General features: G+C 37.8%; 1 protein-coding gene across 2 annotated transcripts in view; it reads left to right on the top strand.

The window, feature by feature from the left end:
• The window catches only part of FAM91A1 (family with sequence similarity 91 member A1), a 28,233-nt gene extending 10,397 nt beyond the window's left edge, over positions 1-17,836 (top strand). For both annotated transcript variants that reach the window (XM_032132808.1, XM_032132819.1), the window contains exons 8-24: positions 618-680; positions 1,768-1,874; positions 2,631-2,669; positions 2,774-2,886; positions 3,792-3,910; positions 4,332-4,444; positions 4,642-4,728; positions 5,152-5,284; positions 5,975-6,123; positions 6,582-6,716; positions 8,850-8,963; positions 9,887-9,959; positions 11,184-11,333; positions 11,813-11,920; positions 12,177-12,300; positions 13,347-13,416; positions 14,738-17,836. In XM_032132808.1, coding sequence (XP_031988699.1) covers positions 618-680; positions 1,768-1,874; positions 2,631-2,669; positions 2,774-2,886; positions 3,792-3,910; positions 4,332-4,444; positions 4,642-4,728; positions 5,152-5,284; positions 5,975-6,123; positions 6,582-6,716; positions 8,850-8,963; positions 9,887-9,959; positions 11,184-11,333; positions 11,813-11,920; positions 12,177-12,300; positions 13,347-13,416; positions 14,738-14,914 — 1,874 coding nt within the window. In that variant the 3' untranslated portion in view covers positions 14,915-17,836. The remainder of the gene's footprint in view (positions 1-617; positions 681-1,767; positions 1,875-2,630; positions 2,670-2,773; positions 2,887-3,791; positions 3,911-4,331; positions 4,445-4,641; positions 4,729-5,151; positions 5,285-5,974; positions 6,124-6,581; positions 6,717-8,849; positions 8,964-9,886; positions 9,960-11,183; positions 11,334-11,812; positions 11,921-12,176; positions 12,301-13,346; positions 13,417-14,737) is intronic.
• The last annotated feature ends 3,141 nt before the right edge of the window (positions 17,837-20,977 follow it).

A 20,977-nucleotide genomic window follows, 5' to 3' on the forward strand; every position in this document is an offset into this window, starting at 1 on the left:
CCTTGTTGTATGCAGTGTCTGTCTGTATCTGCTGCAGCTTTGCTAATGCGTGGTGCTGAAATGCACCAGAATTTACTTTTGCAGTTGTATAAACACTTTCTGTGAGGATGTGTGGCAAGAATGTGTGAGACCACCAGAACTGTGTTTTAGTTTGTATCCTTGCTACCAAGTGGGTGAGTTCTGGCCCGAGTAGCCAAATGTAGCCAGCATCCTCAGCTGACAAAGCCAATTCAGGATAAAAACCACGCTTCTTGACAGTACAGTGATGATGGTGAAAACTACGTTAACATTTAGGAAAAGATGTGCTCATTTTTTTTAAATGGAGTTGCTTTGATTTGTGGTCATTTTGCTGTGCTGTCCTGGAAGTACTTGTAGAGTTCCAAGCATGCTGCATCAGGCTATGAGTGAGGAACTCTGGTTTAGGGTAACACCTGGTTGGTATTAGGTGTGGTTTATTGACCTGTGCATTGCAAAGGAGTATCCTACTGGGGAGGCTATTAGAAAAAATTACTTTAAAATCTGAATTGGCTGATGGGGAAGTCTGCTCTCTATCTTCAGTACTTTGGAAAATGCTTTTTTTTTTTTTTTCCTAAAATGGTGTCCTTTTATTTATAAAGGTTTGTATAACAAAGGATTTATTTACCTTGATGTACCAATATCTGATGACAGCTGTATAGCAGGTGAGTAAATATTTAATGTTATTATACCTATGTTTACTCAGTTTCCTTTCAGGTGTCCTTTCAATTGTTTCATGTAATTCTCTGTCTTGGAAGCTGCTTGTCTGTGTCCATGTGTGTCCTCAAACAAAACACTTGAGTTGTGAAACTTTTTCCTGACTAAATGTTTTCAACCCTATTAAAACATTGTTTTTATTGTGTATAGAATTTATTTCAACTTGAATTCTTAGGTTATATTGAACATATATTTAGGTAAGATGAGATTCTTTTATGAGAGTCATGGCATGAATTAATAAGTACCTTCCCAGAAGTTTGTAATGAAAAGGAAGAATAGCATGGAGAATTGTAGCTAGCTTACCAAACATACATGGGTTTTTGACTTCTTTCCAGACAGATGTAAGGTTTTAATAGATACCAGTTCTATTCTTCATGGGTATTGTCATCTCAATTAGTCATGGATTGTGTCTGGGGACTGTGTAGGAGCTTAAACTAGCACAGCATGTGGGCTGCCCTTTGAACAGCTTGTTATGCCGTGATAGCTCTCAGGGGTTTCTGAATTCACTATAATCTGCAAAGGCATACATTGTTCGGAACATGGTCATGCAAAAGTACCTGGCATTGCTGTATAGAGATCATTTAAGTGAAAGTCTTCTAAATACAGGAGACTTACTGCTTAGATAATTGCTTTGGAAGTCTCAGTTCTGGAGTATGTTGGTGGTGTGGGGTTTTTTGTGTCCTACTCCAATCACAGTAGTGATTTAGTCTCCATCCACATTACAAAATCATTTTATTGGCTGGACACTGGAAATTATCTGTAGTTGATGAGCTGGAGAGTGCAAGGCTTTGATGCCAGTTAGAGTGACTTTAGTGTCTATAAGAAAACATATTGACAGGCATTACTTTCTTAAGGCATGGAGGAATTTTTAATACCTCATACTATCTTCAGGTTTTTATTCTTTGTGCCTGGGAAATCCTCAAAATTGCAGGTACCATGAAAACTGAAGTGTAAACTCATTTCTCTGTTTTAGTACAGTTTCAGTTCAATAAATAAGTTACCAAATTGTAATTTTGAAAGTGATTCTTATTTCAGTGCCACCACTGGAAGGTTTTGTGATGAACAGAGTGCAAGGTGATTACTTTGAAACACTCCTGTACAAGATATTTGTTTCAATAGATGAACATACTAATGTGGCAGAGGTAAGTAAAACTTACCCTGTGTCAGGACGATAGAAATACTTGAAAATGGCCCAAAGCACACTGCTAAAAACACTTAAGGATTCTGATTGATATACAGTGATTTTATTTAGACATATTGCCAGGCTTAAGATCCAACCTGTAGCTTTTATAAGCTTGAAGGAGTACCTTCAGTTCAGTGAAACAATTCCATTAGCTGGAATGAATTTACACAGAGGTGGCTAAAGTAGGCTTTTGTATGAGTTAGAACTGGAACAAAGTCTGTTTTGCTAATGTGAAATAAAAAAGTTCAAGTAATTTTTTTCTTTTGCAGTGAAAGCACACAGGGTGTTGGCTTAAAGTAGGAATGTAGCTTTTGCGTAAGCATAGTTTGAGAAATATGTTTTCATAAGGTCTTCTCAAAACTTGGTGAATAAATATCTGAAAAATACCCATTAAATGTATCCAGGATTTGTTTCTCTCTTCGTGTGTCTTGTGACATACGTGACTAACCTAAAACGATACATACATGGTTAGCCTAGAAATTACAAAGTTGAAGATAGCCTCATATTTCTTTTGCATGCTTTCAAGTGGGACAATTATGAGGTTTTGTGCTCTTTTTTCATCGTATTTGATGCAGACAAAATTTCTTCTAATAGTACAGGCTGGGTTTAGATGTAAGACCAACAAAAAGGTGCCAAAGCCCACCAAAAAGTGAATTACGTGCCCTGTTAATACTGTATTGCTGACTCATCTCATCTTTTTTTTTTTTTTTATTAGCTGGCAAATGTGTTAGAGATTGACTTATCTTTAGTAAAGGTATGTGTATGCAATGCATTTGTTTAACTGGATACAGAAAGTTCACTGTCTTGCAACCTTGGTTTCATACAGCAGTTCCTTACTCTGTATGTATGTTCCTGCAGAATGCTGTGTCCATGTATTGTCGGTTAGGCTTTGCTCATAAGAAAGGCCAAGTAATAAACCTGGATAATCTTCATCCATCGTGGAAGAATGTTCCTTCGGTAAACAGACTGAAGTAAGTGTCTTTACTCTTTCTTAGGCTTATTTTTCTCATTGAAGGGAAAACTTAGAACCAACATCTGATTTTAAAGCTATTGGTTGCTTTCTTTGACTTCTGCAATAACAAATCTCATTTGGCTTTCTAATGCGTATAATGACAAGAACGCTTGATCCGCATGTTAATCTGAGGATGAGGAATGGTAATTCAGACTGTAAATTCAGAGTACTCCATTTGGTGCTGTTACTTAGTGCTGGCTTTTTCACCTTTGGGTACCTAGTTGCTTACTTTTTCAGCAGATGAATGTGCATTTGTTTTACACTCCTGGGGCTAGAAATAACAGCTGTCAGTGTGCTATTAGAGAGGCTGTGGCTCTTGGCACTGCTGGCAGTGAATATGTGCATAAAGATCGCTTGTTTGGTGTAAGGAACCATTGCAATTCTGTCAGTGACATTCTCACATACCTGTGCATCGATACCACTCCCAGGAAAGGGCAGATAATACCAGTCAACAAAGAGTTCTCCAAGCTGAAATGCCAAATTGGATTAGTTAAGAATTGTCAGGTGCTTTTAGTTCAATATCTGCTAAGCCATTTAAAATTTACTGCTATGCCTGTTTTCTTTAATGCTTCTTCAGACTGTGAGAACAAAGTGGATTAGATTTTTTCCATTGGATTCTTCAATTATGGTGGTTTGATTTTTCAGGTCTTTTCACAATCTGATATTTTCAACCCTCCAATAAACCTTTCTGCTGAAGCTAAAGCAGGACCCTGAGGGTTATTAAGCTTGGCTGATTTAGGGCTTAGACATACTGAAAGGCATGTGTTGGGTATGCCTGTGCATGGACTACTAGCACTGGAAGGCAGAGATACTTCTCTGGTGCTGCAGTGACCAATAGATGTGGATTTTAATTCACATTGATAGGAGTACTTTGGATCCTCAGAAGATGCTGCTTTCCTGGGACAGTGGGGAAAACAGAAGTCCTATACAGGAAGCTGGGTCATCAGCCACAGATACAGATACCAACAGTCAAGATGATCCAGGTTAGCACTAATAGTAAATTTTAATACATTAGGATCAATTATTTTTATGTTTATAGAGTGGCACAGGCTGTAAAGAGGTCTAGAAATAAGTTAAACACAGACTATATAGATCCTTTTGTCATATGGACTATTCAGTGGGGGAGGTGGTATCTACTTCTTGGTTTAATAGTCTTTAGCTAAATAGCTTTTTTCTGAAGGTGAGACTGAGACTGATCTGTATTGTGGATATAAATTGATGCAAAGATACCAGCTTCTGAATTAAGTTAATCAGTAGTTTAATAGTAAGGAGGGAATTTTGTTTTACTTGGTATGGTGATAACTAACGTATTTTTTTCTTTGTTATTAGATTTAATTAAACTTGATGATACTGTTTTTAAATGAAACAGATGTGATCATCTACTTCCTTTTTGTTTTCTATTAGCTGAAACAGCCAGCGTGAGCAGCCTGAACCTGTCCAGTGGACACACAAAGCGCATTGCCTTCCTGTTTGATTCTACCCTTACAGCCTTTCTAATGATGGGGAATCTCTCACCAGTATGTCCAAATTGTTTGATGTATTATGCCAAGAATAAATATGTAGAGCTTTAAATTACTCTGACATCAATATAATACAGCTTTATTTAAAAAATAAATATTAAAAAAATCTCTATTATTTTTAAGTAGTTTGCTTAATATAACTTTTACTTGCCCATTCTCTTCTCAAAGAAGACAGTTTTGTTCTGTTGTTCCAGAACTTGAAAAGTCATGCAGTCACAATGTTTGAAGTTGGGAAACTGTCAGATGAGAGTCTTGACAGCTTCTTGGTGGAGCTGGAAAAGGTAAGTTGTTACATGTTGGGCAAAATGCTTTTTCAGCACTTGAAGTGTTAAAGGGTCCAACTCCACCTTCAAAGATAAATCTAGAAGGACAACTGTAGAATTATGTAGGAGCAGTGCTGTCAATTGCTGTATCATTTCATACCAGTCAGGATGACTGGACACTTCAATCCTTTTACCTAAAGACTGAATCATGGTTCTGATATATAGATATTGTCTTTGTGTACTTTTTGACTGTTCCACTAGCATGGCCAAGACCTGCTTTTCATTTAATAGTTGCTGTAGATCACCTTTGGATATAAGCTGCAGGGTTATTACTCAATTACAAAGCTTTAGAATTCTAATTTGTTCATCTTTCCTTTAGTGTAATTAATGCTTATGTAAACAACCTGCCACTTGTATGCATTTATTTTGTTTCTTGTTTAGGTTCAAAGCACAGGGGAAGGGGAAGCACAACGATACTTTGATCACGCCCTCACACTAAGAAACACGATCCTGTTTCTGCGGCATAACAAAGACCTGGGGTCACAAGCTGTGCAGCCTGATCAGCCAAATAATGGTACTGTGAGCACTTTCAGAAATCCTTCTTAGTTGGTTTATTTATCTGCCATAGACTCAGCTTTCTGCCCTTGCTGCTTTTGTAGAAAGCAGTCAGTATCCTACTTGCTTAAAAATATTTTGGAATATTTTTCATCATCCTTTGAGACTGTGTTATTGGGTTTGCTTGTTGAATGACGGATTTGGTTAACAAGGCTTGCACTTAAGATCCAGAGCAAGAGATTAAAGCGTAATGAAGGCAAGACAAGCTGAACTTGAGAAAGAGATTGTTTCAAATCACATGCCTCTGAAAGCCATATAGAGGAGTAGTTTTTTCAGAGGAGTAATTCACAGCTGTTCTGTCAAAGAAATATTTTTCAAGCCATGAAAATGAATGTATATTCTTCTAATGGGGATAATTTTTTAGTGGTGGTTTTTTTTTTTAACTTGGGTAACTTCCTCAGTACCTCTGTGTTTATTTCCTGGGTTCAGTTAGTTGGTGAGAAACTAGTTCAGTCTCAGACAACCCTGTATGCCTAGAATTGCTAAAATTTTGTGCCGATTTATTAAAATTCACCCCAATTGTTTAAAACTTCATTGTGGAAAATACTGCACTAATGGCTTAGCAGAGAATGGAAAATCTAAAATCATGGTTTGTGTTTGTATGTTCCATTTTAAGTGATAATTTAAGAATCTTGTATTTTGAACATAGGGTTCCCCTTGGACTTGTTACGATGTGAGAGTTTGCTCGGTTTGGATCCAGCTACCTGCAGCAGAGTTCTCAACAAAAATTACACTCTGCTGGTTTCCATGGCACCGCTCACCAATGAAATTCGACCTATTAGCAGCTGTACACCCCAGGTGAAAAAATGCTGAGGGATTTGTCCCTCCCTCCCCCTTCCTAATAGCTTTTTTGGATACATTTGTTAGAGGTCTCTTTTAAAGTGGCCAAATTATTAGCGTGTAGAATATCACTGTAATTAATCTAATAAAAAATGTTAAGTTGAGGAAACGTGAATATTTAGTAAATTAAGTTTGTTTAACTTATTAACAGTTTTTCTGTTCAAATTAGTGTCAGTGACAGACATTTTAGTTCTTGAATTTGGATTAATAGAAAATACTGTCACCTTTCTGTGAAGAGTCTTGTATCACTGGACTAAGTACCTAGAATATAGTCAGTAGAGAGTAATACATTTGTACTTCAGTGCTGAAAAACTGGATTTCTATTTCTTTAAAACTGTTGCTTCTTAAATTAAATCTGTATGTATGATGGTTGCAATATGAAGTTATTTCTAATTTCTTGAATAATCTCTCTTCAGCATATTGGGCCTGCAATACCAGAAGTCAGTTCAGTTTGGTTCAAACTGTATATATACCATATAACTGGACAAGGACCACCCTCCCTGTTGCTCTCTAAAGGAACACGTCTTCGAAAACTTCCAGATGTTTTTCAGGTAGTCTGCGCATGGATTTATTCTCCCTTCTTCTCCAAGTGTTTCAAAGCGATAACGGTTGAAGTCAGAGGTACAATTCATTGTAGATGATGTTCCTTTTCTAGAAGCTAGTTTTATGTAGCATCTTGGTTTGTTTTCTTTCAAGGTCGTGAAAAAGGAATGCTATATATGTCTCTGTCAGAATGAGACTCCAGTATATTTAATGCCACCCCTTTCAAGTCCGGTGTAAAATGTGGTATGCAGTCTTAAGAATTGAGGTTTGTTAGCCCATCCACAGAGAGTGCTACAAAGATGTAGAAGAGCAGTGTGAAAAGATGGAGACCTAGTATATTGTGCTTTTTTTTTAGTATTGTGCAAGAAACGTCACTTCTACACATAATTCTGCCTGTTTAGAAGATAGCTATCATGATCACTTCCAGTTTGTCCAAATCTATGCTGGAGACTTTGGAGTTATTGGCTGTAATTCTCCCTGCAATTTAAGTGATGGAATAATTTAATAGAAGTTGCATTAGGTTGGAAAAAAGGTCTTCCTGGCCCCGTAGGCTGGCTTGTAGCAGTGTCTGGAAGCAGGGGGTAGCAGCACATTAAGTAATACGTCCTTGTAAGACCTTTCCACTCTCCTGCATGTTCTGGTTTGGAACTCCCTGAGCTGCATGTGATTCTCTGTACACAGAGATTGTGACTCAAATTCTTGGTTCTGCACTGATGAGCTGATTTCCTCAATTCCTTCCAGCCTTGAATCCACCTAACTTTTTAGTGTCCATACAGTGCTTTGGCAAGGAGTCCCAGAAAACAGCACAGGTGATCAACTTCTGCCTGAAAAATTTCAGATGCTGCCTTCTGCCATTCTGTCTCTGAGATGCTAATAAAGACAAATGTACCACAAAGGAACACTGCTGGATATTCTGTATAGTAGACAAATGTAGGTGGAACTGGCCATGACAACTTCTAAACTTGCCCAAACCAGAAAACCTTTGCATCCATTGACTTTGATTTGAAATGCCATGGGCATTTAGCAGTGTTTGGGTTTTGCTGCTTACAGTGGAATTTACAAAATAGTATTGTTCAAGTTTATAATTGCAGAGAGGCCTCTACAGTTTTCATCTCATTTTTTTCATCTTGTAGATTCTTGAGGAGCTAAATATATTAGAAAGGTATTGAGATATTCAGAGAGGGACTGCATTCTTTGGTGTACCTACATCAGCAGTCCTCTCTAGCACTAGGATTTGTAGATTCCATTCCTCAAACCTTTCATGTGTCCCTTCCCTTTATGATTTCAAAAATTTTGTACATACCTCCATTTCTAAGATTTACTGTAAGATCACATAGGATTAAGTGAATCAAGTCTTCTAGAGCAGAAGGCATTTTGTAAGGATATTGGTGATGACTTTGCTTCAAACCCTAGTCTGTCATTAGTTTAAACCACCAGTACATGTATGGATTGTGCACTTTTATTAGTAAAAAAGCATTCAGTGTGGTAGCCTTGGAAAACTTCAGTATTGCATGAATCTCAATGTGCTGATAGGACAGATTTTCTTGAACTAAATGATCTCCCAGTCTGGACTTTTTTCCTCTGTGGGAATATGAGTGCTCTCTCCTGCTGCTGTTTTGTAATGTCATTTTCTTAGGGAACTGTCAAGAGGTTTCTAGAAATCTTATGGAGATGCAGTGGAATTGAATCTTGAAAACTGAGACACTAGGAAATTAATTAGTGGTTTTGTCTTCCTGTTTCCCACCCTGCCCTTGATAGGTGTTTTAGGGGTTGATTTATCTTTGTTCATTGCTGGGAGTGTTAGTTTATCCATCTTATATTTTCCTTGAAATTTATGTGGGATTATATTCATCTCCGGTTTGCTAGAAGGCTGCTGCAATGGCCATGTAGCTCTACAGGACTTGGTGGCAGATACTTCCTGTCCAGAATAGCATCTTAACTTTGAGGTTGGCAAACTTCTGTCTTTACCAGGAGTACAAACATGAGTGATCCTTGGTTCCAAGTACAAGACTGTAGAGCTGTATGTTACCTATGGTAACTTCCTAGTTGTAACAATATACTGATGCTTAACTCTTGTATTTCACTTAATGTGCTTAGATAATTCATTACTACAATAAACACTTTGAATTTCTCTCTTCCAGGGTTATGATCGCTTACTAATAACATCTTGGGGTCATGACCCAGGAGTAGTTCCTACTTCAAATGTGCTCACAATGTTGAATGATGCTTTAACACATTCTGCTGTTCTAATTCAGGTACAGAGTGCTCTGTATAAATGATGAAAACCTGCATAATTTTTTGAGTTAAGCTGTTACATGGTAGAGGCTATTAACAATGTAGAAGAGCTGCACTTTTGCCAAGAGCTGAAAAATATGTTTAACTTCTGTGGGCAGTGCTGCTGTGATTCAGTGGTGGTTAAGACACGGGTTTTGGACAGAATTCACATTATGTATGTGTTACTGTTTTGTGGGCAAGCATAACAAGTTTTGGTAGCTAAAGTAGGGGAGATAGTAAACTGGAATGAAAGCAAGGGGCCCACAAGCTTTTTAGACAGCAGTGACACAAGGTAACCAACCGGTATTATGAACTGTTACTGAAGAAATGCGCCTTTTCAGACTGCTTGGTATTTAGGCTCTTACAGTAAAGTATGAACAAAACATGCTGTTTATCATAAACAGCAGAATAGGTTGAACTTTTCTATTTGGGAGAAGTAAAATGGCTTCCTCGACAATTTCTTTGGTTCAGCTGAAATAGTCTTTGAATTAATCATTTAAATAAACAGATGTTTTAATATTGTTACAAACATAAAATTGCACAGTCTCAAAGGCCAACTTATAAGCAGCCTGTGACTGCTGAAAAATGTTCTGTATGCAGGGGTGGAAGCTCCCTTTTGCTCCAGAAGTGCTCAGCCTTTAGAAAATACTTTTGTAGCCAGTAATTGGAGAGAAAAATTGCTCCTCTTCAGTGAAACTTAGCCTCACTGCGTTTACCACATGCATTTTAAGGGGATAGGTGGGGTACTTCAGTTGTTTCTGCTAAGGAAGACCTTTAATGCATAAATACCTCCATTTGTTTGTTTCATCAACTTGGCTGGTACTCCTTAAAAGGGAGCACAAGTGAGACTGAGCTAAGCTGATGAGTATTTTTTCTGTTCCTAATTTAATTTCTTGATGTTCAGGGGCATGGCATGCATGGAATGGGAGAAACAATGCACATACCTTTCCCTTTTGATGAAGCTGAGCAACAGGGAGGTAACTGATCATCTTCTGTGTAATTTCTACATTACATTACACATCTATTGCACATCACCTTGTGCAGTAAGGTTGTAATAATCCTTTTAAAACAAATTTTGTTGATCTTATGAGTCATATGAGAAAATGGTAAGTTTTAAATGGTTGACAAGTCTGTTCTGAGCTTAGAGGTATCACCTTCCCCTTTGTATCTTCTCTGACCTAATTAGAATCTGTTTTCTGGCCTCTCTTCCCTCCTAACACAGATGTAAAGAAGTAACTTCCACAAATACCTCTAAATCTTTCTTTGTGCCTACTTACTTATTAACTAGCATATTTATTAACTGCATAAATAATTCTTCCATATATTACATTGAGCATTTCTTGACTGTTAGGTGAAAACATAACTGAACAAACCTTGATTATTAGCACCAGGAACCTACTACCAGGAGGTTTCTTCCCCAGGAAAAGTTTTGCTAGCAAAATCTATGCCTTCAAAGTCTGCCTAGCTCAACTGATTTTGAAAGGCAGGAATTAACATCTTCCCAAAACTCCTTGATGAGTAGGACAGAAGCTTTGCAAAGTTGAGGCCATAACCTCTCCAAGTGAGAGCTGCCATAAAAGTGTGAATTTCCAGATACAAAATCTAAAATTTTTTAAGCTACCACTTAGAAAAGTCTGGCACAATTAGAAATAAAATTAACTTCCTCATTTAGTTTTTACTAGGTTCAAAATTTGTTACTTTTATGTTTGTACTCTCTGACATGTCTGGTTTTTCATTTAGTATCAGTGGAAGAAACCCTGAAGTTCGAATCTCTCAAGTCCTGACATGAACAGCTCAGTGTTAAAATCTGTTGTTAAGCTCTAATGCTGTATTCTAATTCTTCAGAATTTCAGATGTGAAGCATATATCTTGCATTGAATTTGCCATAAAAGACTCTGGCACTGAAAGAGCTGGACACCCAATTCCTAGCTGAACCTTGCCATTTCTGCTGTCTGAATATCTCTATGTAGGAGGGAGAGATTGTCTTCTGTTTGCATTTTTCTTTCTCATTTGCTCTATTACTGTACTATAAAATACCATGTCATGCTTGTTGTTATCCCATATATAACAATGTGATCACTAAGATGCAGCATTACAAGCAGGAAAAATCCAAATAAAAAACTTAACCTGGCCTAGAGAGGAACCACATGGTTATGGGGGAGACCTCTTGTAAGCTGGAGTATGTTTTGTTTCCTCCTTAGCCTTCTCTCGTGTGAACATGGGCATTCATACGGCTTTAAAAATACTGAGAAACAAAGTGGACTTGCAGCATTTTTGTGGCTATGTCACAATGTTGAATCCTTCAAGTCAACGTGCTAACAGAAAGCTGAGTGATGCTTCTGATGGAAGAGGTTTGTTACCAATAATTGTCTTTTTTGTCTGTGTCCCCTTAATTTCACATACAGTTACTTGAGCAAAGGTGAACATAAGCTTAAATTCTTTGATTTATAACTCTACAAAATACTATCCAACACAGATAGGAACCCATTTTGAGTGTAAATCTATTGGCAGTAGGCTTACTTCCCAATTCTTCTTTGAGACTAGCTCAGAAATACCAAATAGAGATTGATAAATGGCTGAACTAGAACAGTCAGTGAAGGGAAAAAATACTTTTTTAAATATTACAAACAAATTGTGTCATTTTTATATGCCAGAACTTAATCTTTCATAAGTGTTGAGGATCCCTAAATAACTCTTCAGTCCCAAAATGAGTCAGGCCCTATGTTTCTCTCTATCCCTTCTTCCAGTTTTATAGCTTTATAGTCCTTGGGCAGAGGCAACCAAACTTACATTCATGTTTGTGTTTATGTAAGAATTACTTTGCCTTTAGGAGAGACTGAACTAGCATCAGGATCTGATGTAAATGGGAGCACAGAATCATTTGAGATGGTAATAGAAGAACCCTCAATGGATTCTGCAATCAAGCAAAGCCTTGAAGGTAAAAACATGACAAACGGCTTGTATTAAACATTTACCTTGTTTTTAGGGATCTGAATTCATTGATTATTCTCTGCAGCAAGTCCAATGCTAAATTCCTCTTCAGATTCCCTTATATATTTGAGCAGTTCAGTAAATGACCTGTCTTCAAAAAGCATGAACTGTCTACTGGATCCAGATCTAAGACTGTTGACCCCCCAATGAGCTTTCTTGCCTTTTTTTCCCTAACACTTCAGTTATCTCTTGTTTTTCTGTAGTACCCACAACTGAACTGGAATGGGTTCCCCTGGAATTATGCTTTGGCATTCCACTTTTCAGCTCTGAGTTGAATCAGAAAGTCTGCAGAAAAATTGCTACTCATGGATTATGTAGAAAAGAAAGGTGAGCTGTAATTTATTGGCTGCAGCTTTAACAGGTAGTGTGTATTATGTCTGGAGCTTCTGTAAGAAGAGATACCTACAACTACATGACTATAAAGCAGAACTGAGCTATGTTTATAGAGTAGGTAATTCTGATGTGTAAGGGAGTTGTTTTTTGGCTCATAGATAAGTACAAGTAGTCCTTAGTTGTGGTAAGATAAAGATTAGGCTTTTTTTATAGTTTCTGTAATGCAAAAATTAATTCTTTGTTGTAAACTGTCTATGAGCAGATCAGGAAAAAAGTAAATTTGGGTGCCTTCCTACTCATTTTCCCTTCCTAGCCTAGCACAGGCTTTTTTTCCTCCTCCTAATTGTTCTGTAGTGGAGGAGGGAAGCTTGCTGGTAATGCTTTGATGCAAAATGCATTTAGCTCTTACAGAAATTTTCTTTACTGTTGGTATCATACTTGATAAGTTTAGTCACAGTTTATGATCCAGCTATCTAATGCTTTTTACTGCAGCTTTTCTTTATGAAAGATTATTCTTTCAACAATGGGGTTTTGGGGTTTGTTTCTCTTGTTTTGTGGGGAATTGGGGGTTTTTATGGATTATTTTTTGTGGCTTTTTTTTTTCCCCTAAGGCATGATTCTGGAAATCAAAAGTAAGGGTGCTTGAAAATAAGCTTAAGGTTCTTACAGTAGTTGACCTGCTTGTAACAGTGTGTCACTAATATATTTAATAAAAGTCATGTTACCAGACTGTCCTATATAAGAATGAGTCTAATATATTAGTATCTTACATAAAATAATATTTTTCAATTGCAATAGTTTCATTTTACTTAGTATAAATAGTGTGGAAAATAGCTTTTACCTGACTAGACTCGAGCAGATGAGTCAAGCACCTCTTCAGTGATTACCGTATTATCAAGCTTTATGTGTGAAAGCTTTTAACTTGGTCACATGATGTTAGATACTACTGGAGTTATTTGTGAGCAAGTTACTACATGGGTACTTTACTAGTGAAAAATTGTGTTCCTTGACCATAGCTTCTTTTCTTTTGTTTTTTCCAGCCTTCAAAAACTCCTACATTCCAGTAGAAAGCTGTCTCTTCAGGTCCTTAATTTTGTTCATTCATTCCAGGTAAGAAGCAATAATAATCCAGATGTTAATCATTCTGTATGGTCTGTCATCCCTTTCTGCCCTCTTGCCTTTCTTGGGTGTATGGAAACATCCGTGGTTTGTTTTATTTGTCTTTTCTTCAAATGGTACCAGTATTAAGCACTCAAGTGCTACTTGAAGGACAAAGCAAGTACTTCTCTATCCCTTCTCTAGCCTCACTTAATACTTGTATCAACTCTGTGGTTGCTCCTGGTGCGTAATTATTTTCATTGTTTTTTAGGACACTTGCTCAGCAGAGTTGTCCTTCACTCCTCCTGCTGTAACACAGCCTACTCTGCTGGTTATGTGGTGGCTGCTTGGATATGTTGGAGAGATTTACTGCTAACCAGGGAGATGCTAATTTTATCTGCCTCTCAAGTCAATGTGTTTCCTTAGAAACAAAAATATATTAACATGGATTTCATTTTTGTACTTGTCCTAAGATCCTCTAGACCTTAGTGTTCAATGAGTATAAATACATAAAACGACATACCTTGGAAGGATTGTTTAAGAGTGTAGGTAGGAAATAGGGATCTTGTGTAGTAAGCAAAGAGGAATGCCAGGTCTGCAGCCTGCTCTTAATTCTGCATGGAAGCAAGCCATGTGCATGTGTAACATGGGATCTGCTTAGCTGCTCTGTCTTACGATACTTTTCTCTAAAACTCTGGGTTTTCAATAAGATAATGAATTTGCAGGTTATTTAACCAGGTAGTGTTATGGACGCTGTGATCCTGAAACTGTCTCTTGATGAGAATGTTGGAGATTCCCAGTAGGTTTGAAGCCCTGAAACCAACTGTCTGTCTCAAGTGACTCCTGTCCTAATGTGTTAGATGTTATCTCTGAGATACACTTTTCTACATGATGACTGTAGAAAGGGGGAAAAAAAAAGTGCTGATGAGAGTTTTAATATGAGAAAACCAAACTTCTGAGAAATAATACCTTCAGCATATGGTCAAGTAATTGCCTCCAAATACATGTATCCATCTTAGCATGGTAGAGGATAAATAGCAGTCTGATAGCTGTCCTGAAGATTTTAGAGATTTCCATTTATTTTTTCTAGGTCTTCAGTTTTAAGTCCCAGTTTTCCTTAGAGGTTTGTTGGAAGGCAAATTATGCATGCACAGATGCAGCTGAGGCATCTGTATGCTTATTTAATTTTGTTTATTCTGTTTTTACTTCATAATTATTTGGTATTTATTGGATTATAGTAACACACTTCAGAAACTCAAAGTGTATTTGCAGATTAGATTAATCTGTCATATTCTTTGCTTTGAAGACACGGTTTTCTTCTTTTTGCTTTTAGGAAGGTATTTCAACGCTGGATCAGCTCCATGATGCTGGTTCTTCAAGTTCACTTCTGCAGCCGATTTCTGCAGATATGGGTGTTCCTCTTCCTGCCAAGAATCTCATGTTCAAGGAAGGTGTATTATCTGAATGGAATGGATGGGCCCCTTCCTCAGTTTTTTTCAACCACACCTAAGGAACAAGTCAAATAGAGGTTTTGTGCATTGATCACTAAATGCCTTTCTCCTATTACGGTTAATTCCTAGTGCCAACCACTAAGAAGTGTACTGCTGCTGCAAGCATAACCCATGTAAAAGTAGTGTTACAAAAATGTGTTGTGTTGCAGTATTGGGGAAGTACTTAAACTGTCTAGAACTTGTTACTCATTACTGCATATCTTGCTGCAACAGAGAGCTTTTTAGCTGTCAGCACTATTTTTATCTTGAGACAATCTTTCTTTTATAACTAAACATGCCCTTTCTAGGCTTTCTGATGATTGTTAAATTTCTATGCTGTCACCACAAAATTGCAATAGTAGTTTTCTATGTTCGTTACTCAGACATAAATTCTGTTTAGTTTTGTACTGTATTACTGAAAATCTTTCTGTATAAAGGTAAGAGATTTGATTCTTCCTCTGAAAGCTCAGTGATACCAACTGATTAAATAAAAGTATCATGATGATATGGGGCATTAAGGATTGTTGAATTCTGTAGTTCAGCTTAATGCTGGGGCCTTGACCAATCAGTACAATGGAAGGAGGAGGCTGAGTTAGGGCAGACTCAGTGTCCTGCTGATGACCTAAGGCCACTGCTGATGAGTGGTTCACTTCCACCCCTGTCAGTATTTGGTGGAGGTATGGAATTGTGGAAGATTTGAGGTGGTTATCTCTGTTCGCAGAGTTCTTAATGATAATTGATTCATCCTCCTCTTGGTGTGAAACCAGGAGTGTCTGAGATTTGATCCCACTGGGAGTCTTTTGCTGTAATTTGAAGCTGGTGATGATTCCTGTGGGCAAACTTCTGTTGTTATAAATTGAATTTAAGGTAGATAACTAATTCTGTCCTGTTGATTAATGTTTGAAAGAACAGAGGTCTTGATTTTTCACATCAGTCATTAGCAAAGGAAGATAACAGCAGAGGATGTGAAGACAGAAACTTCAGTGAATCTGTGTTCCTTGAACTATTAGCTGTTGATCATGACAAAAATTAACAGTAAGCTGTTTCATCTAAATAATGTTCTGGCTTTATTTGTAGGGGATGACTTTATGTAGCATGATTTTACTTTTGTTTATATTAGGTATTAACAACTTACTGCCAGCTTTAAAATGTTTGTCCCGTTCAGCACATGAGGAGAACAAGCGATGCAGTGTGTTAAGACTTCTCTGCTAGCTCCCTTCTTTACTAGAACTGCCTTGTTTTAAATAGTCATAACTAAAAGTGAGACTTTATCATCCTGTCATTACTATCCTGCTACACGTAATAGCTCAAGGATCTGTGGCACAGATGGTGCTGAACAGCAGCAAGGAGAAAAATGGCAACATTTGGGTTTGTGTCCTGTTCTGCATGAAAAAAACACGTCAAAAGCTTGAAGAGGACAAATGTACCATGATAGGATAAAGCAGTGACTTAATTTCCAACTGTGAAGATCCCATTCTTTTTCATTGGCTTCACGTGCATTCCTGAAGTGTAAGAGTAGGACTTGTGCTGTAAGAAACTGAAAGTCTATAGTTCTTCAGTTTGCTCAGTGCTGCTTTCTTACATCTGTTTTTTTCTGGAATTTTACCGGCAGCAGCTGAGCTTAGTAGCACTCTGCATATGTCACAGTTACATTATCCATATAAAGTTGATCATTTACACTACAGTGACTTTTTGTACTGGACATGCATATTCTCCATAGCAGTTTTTAAGTTGCCTTATTTCCTCCAAAGTAAATTAAAGAGGAATTGGATGTCAATCTGCTAGAAATAGCTGAGAAAACCTTTACTGTGAGAACTGTTATGTGGAGATTAGGCCAGTACCTGGCACTGTGGAGGAACTTAGTAGGAGGTGATGACTTACACTTTCAGGGCTATAGATGTTACTTTAAGTGCTACTGTGAGCTGCAGTAGGTGAGCTAGTTTGCTATGTTGTATTGAATTTTGCCATGCACTATCCATACTAGTATGTAAAGTGATGATAGTGCAAGTTGTATAAAAGTTTGAAAATAGACGAAAACTTACTGTTCTCACTGCATATTCTTCAGTGTTGCTGAGTGAAGGATATCCTTTGTTATTAGGTTGTCTAAAGTAAAGTTTCTAAATAAAAGTAGCCTGTTCCTCAGAGTTGGTTAATACCCATAAATCTTACAGTTAATGGTGAGAATTCCAGATGTGTTGCAGTTTCTTAGAACTCAAGCCACCCTAATTTAGGGGCTTCAACACTAGTTTAGGAGCTTAAATATTCAAATCTGCATATCTGATGTTTACTGAATAAATTGCAACCAAAGAAGTCTATTGAAATTCCTGACACTAGTACAGCACCAGTGCTTGAGATGGTCAACAGGCTTCAAACTATGTGACTTTTGTTTTAAATACAGTGTAAACACCCAACAGGTCTCAAAGATCTTCATACCAAAAGAATCTATTTTATATTGTTTTGCAAATAAAGACAAATTAAATCAATTTCTTCAGGTAGTTTTATTGACTGTGGGGAAAATCACGTGCATTACATATTGTGAAGCTGTTTTAAGTTTCTGTTTCAGCAAGATTTTTAACTTGCAGAAGACAGCTTGGCTTCATGCTCTGGCACAACCCAAGTAGTACTGAAGCTAGATGGATATACCTGAAGATGTTCAGGAGCCAGCTAAGAAGTGTGTTACATTTGTTTTCAGTTTTTTTGATCATGACTTATTGCACTTTTTTCTTTTCCTTCATTGTTCTCAAATTTTCTCTTACTTTCTTCAGTGTTTCAAATAGTTTGTATTTTGGAAGTTTTAAGTACAACTGTAACTGAATACAGTTGTGCTCCTCTAGTGTGACATTGTTAATATTACACATTGAATTGTACAAAGTCTGTGTTCAGTTAAATTATTGGCACATGTAACAAATGTTTACAAATAAACTGTGGTGTAGGTCAAACCATGTGCAGCATCCTTCTCATGCAGTACTTTTATTCTTGGGCACAGCTCTAGAATGTCTCTCTGTCACCGTAGTGCTCAAGCCCACCAAATGTCATTGAAGTATCTTTTTCCCAGTACACCAGCAGTTCTGCAGAGATGCAGTTTAATCAGTGGAAGCCCTCTCTTCTAGTGTGGTCTTTCCCATCCCAAGTACTTAACCTGTGAGGAGAAGAGGAAGGATAAGAGCATTGTGTATGCTGCATCTCCTCCAGCCACAATCTAAACCTGGAGTTTTGGATGCTGGGTATTTGAAGGCACTTGTGCATGTGGTGTCTTACCTGTTTGCTTTGGCTATGGACAGTTTTTTACTAGGAACTTGAAAGAAATGAGACCAAAATTCTTTATGTAAGATCATGCAGGGTGGGGATTCGTTTTAGCAGTATAACTGTAATGAATCTGGCGTCAATATGAAAAAAGAAATACAGACCTAGATGTTGAAAGAAACCAAATAACCTCCTCCTTGTGCTTAAACCTTCCTTTATTCTGGCCTGGATTTATTGAGAATGTGTATGTAACTACCTTTTTCTATGTTTTTCCTCTTCACCATTTGTTCCACTGGAAAACTCCTGATGCGTGTCTCTAACTTTGTCATCGTGATAGAGCTCAAGGCTCCTTTTGCACCACAAAGAAATGTATCTGGTTTTATTGTTCAGCACTTGAAGCTAGTGTTAATCCTCCCCCCAGTCCCCTGGAACAAAGCCAAGCTTCTTAACGCTTCTTGGAAATGGCTTTGGATTACTTTGATAATCAAGATTGCTTTCTTAGGAGCTACTTGGTATGAAAGATATCTTTTGGAAATGGTCCTCCTGGTGAGGGCAGGTTGGGGCTGGGCAGGGTATAGGAATGGAGCTGGGCCTGGAAACATGGAGTCCTTGTGGAGCTGCAGTGAGGTGCTGAGCTCAGGGTTCCATCTGGTACACACAGAGTTGAGTGAGGTGGCACAATGGCCTCAGGTTGTCGCAACCTGAGTCTCTGCCCTCAGCTACACAGGCTTTAGGGCTGCACAGGACTCCTCTGTGCAAACTCCTTTGTCCTTGATTGTGCAGAATTGCACAGAAGTGAATTGAAAGTATCACACTGACGGAGGCATTAGTTTGTGACACCTTTGATACATTAAATTATTACATTCAGCTAGGGAAAAATGGAAATGAGAAGAAACTAATGACTAGGAGAGGAGAAGGATAATAGTCTAGAAAAAGTGTTGGGAGAAGGGGGAAGCATCTTTCTGACTTATGTCATAGAGCTTGCTGTTAACAGAATAAAGAAATGGAAATACATCTTTTAATTACCTGTGCTCAGGGACCATTCCTTACTCACCCCTGCCAAAAAAAAAGGGAAATAATCTAGACACAAAAATGGTAAGTGCCAAGGCTGTGAGCAGACAGGGAAGTAGGGAGTATAAACAGAATTGGAAAGTACTCTGATAGCTTATTTTTTGAGGTTTCTGAGCTTCAAAAAATCAGCATGAATTGGCCTGGATTGTATGTTCACAAGATGTATTAAAGTGTTGAAAAAGTGTATGAAGTATTACTCCAGTCATTTGTAAATTAATTCTGATTGAGTAGCTGTGTACTCTGAAGCCATCTGCTTGTTTAACTGTACCACAGTGTGAGTGATGTAGTAGGACTTTTCTAGACACACAAGTGTCCTGTAGGTGTCAGCACGTCTCTTGCTATTTTCCTGACTTCCAGCAACAGGAGTAGCAGGAAAAAACAGTGGATTTTTGGAGGGGTTGGTTGGTTTTTTAAATTAAAAGTATTCAAGTGGATGTTCTTTGCTAGTGAATACTATTTAGGCAAAGTTTTATATAATTAACTGGCACAGCTCTCCTTACTCGATAAAGAGGCTTCAGAAAATTGACTTGGTTAAAATGCTACATACAGAATATCATATAGCTATTTATAAAACTATCTAAACAATAGGACTAAGCCTTTGGAAAATATTGAAACAAATGACATTCACCAGCTGTAATGTGCTCTGCCATATGTGACAGCATCTCTTAGGTTAAGCATTAGCTCCAGGTTGGCAGAGTTCTGACTTTTGAAGCAGTCATGAACCTCAGTGTGAGGTATAGGACTTACAAGCAGCTGGTTCACATTCATGTTTGTTCACCTGCTGTAAATCCAACAAGGGCAGGCATACTTGAACCCAGCCTTCCTGGAGCACTGGAGTCCAGCTCTGGAAGGGTCATTCAGTTATGAGTAAATGTGTGTGACTCAAGTGTCTGAGCAACATGGAGAACTTGGGTCTGAAACACCTTGGAAGAAGGAGGAGAAACATGGTTTAGTGCTGCTTACAGAACATTTATTTTATAATTGTGGTTGGGAGGATGAAAGAGTTAATTTAAACCTTCTTTTTAATGCATAGGAAGAAAATAGGCATGGAGCACCCTCTCTCTTGAACTTGGTACTCTCTCAGCAGCCTGGCAAGTCTGATGATATCAGCATAGCCACTTGATTCAGAAAGAGATTTGGGGTTAGTATTTAGAAGACTGCTGAAGTTCAGTTTTGTAGCATTCTGTGCTTTTCTTGCTCTGTATTGATCCTGGTTAGCATTTTGTCTAGGCTGTCTCTGAATTTCTGACCTCATGAATTAACTAAGGAGCTCTTTTCCTTGACACTTGTTTCCAAGGCAGTCCAAGAAAGTATTATTAGCTGAATTTCCATACGGCAGTTTCTAAAGTATTAGTTTCTTTGGCTAAGGAGTGTGATTTTGTTGGCTCATATTCTTCATTAGACCAACACTTCTTGCCCTCTTCCTAGAGAGCTGATGTCACAACTATGCAGAATATGTTTTGAGGGGATTGAATGGATGTCAGTGACAAAACTGAAGGTTTATCCATGGTAGCACATGTGATAATATTTCAGAAGAGGGAAGGTGATACTCCATTTTTATCTCTAATCTTCAGCACAGATGCATCTGAGATCCATTACTGAACAGATGGCAGGATCTATATAATTCAAGTGTTCTGCACTTGTCTTGAGGATGCCTGTACAGGAGGTGAAGGTGCCTTGAGGTGGGAGTGAAACAAGATAAAATAGAGCCTGTTCCTCTGGACAAGACAGTTTGGAGACTATCTTTATACTTGAGCTTATGCATTGAA

Source organism: Corvus moneduloides, chromosome 1, assembly GCF_009650955.1.
Source record: "Corvus moneduloides isolate bCorMon1 chromosome 1, bCorMon1.pri, whole genome shotgun sequence".
Taxonomy (NCBI): Eukaryota; Metazoa; Chordata; class Aves; order Passeriformes; family Corvidae; genus Corvus; species Corvus moneduloides.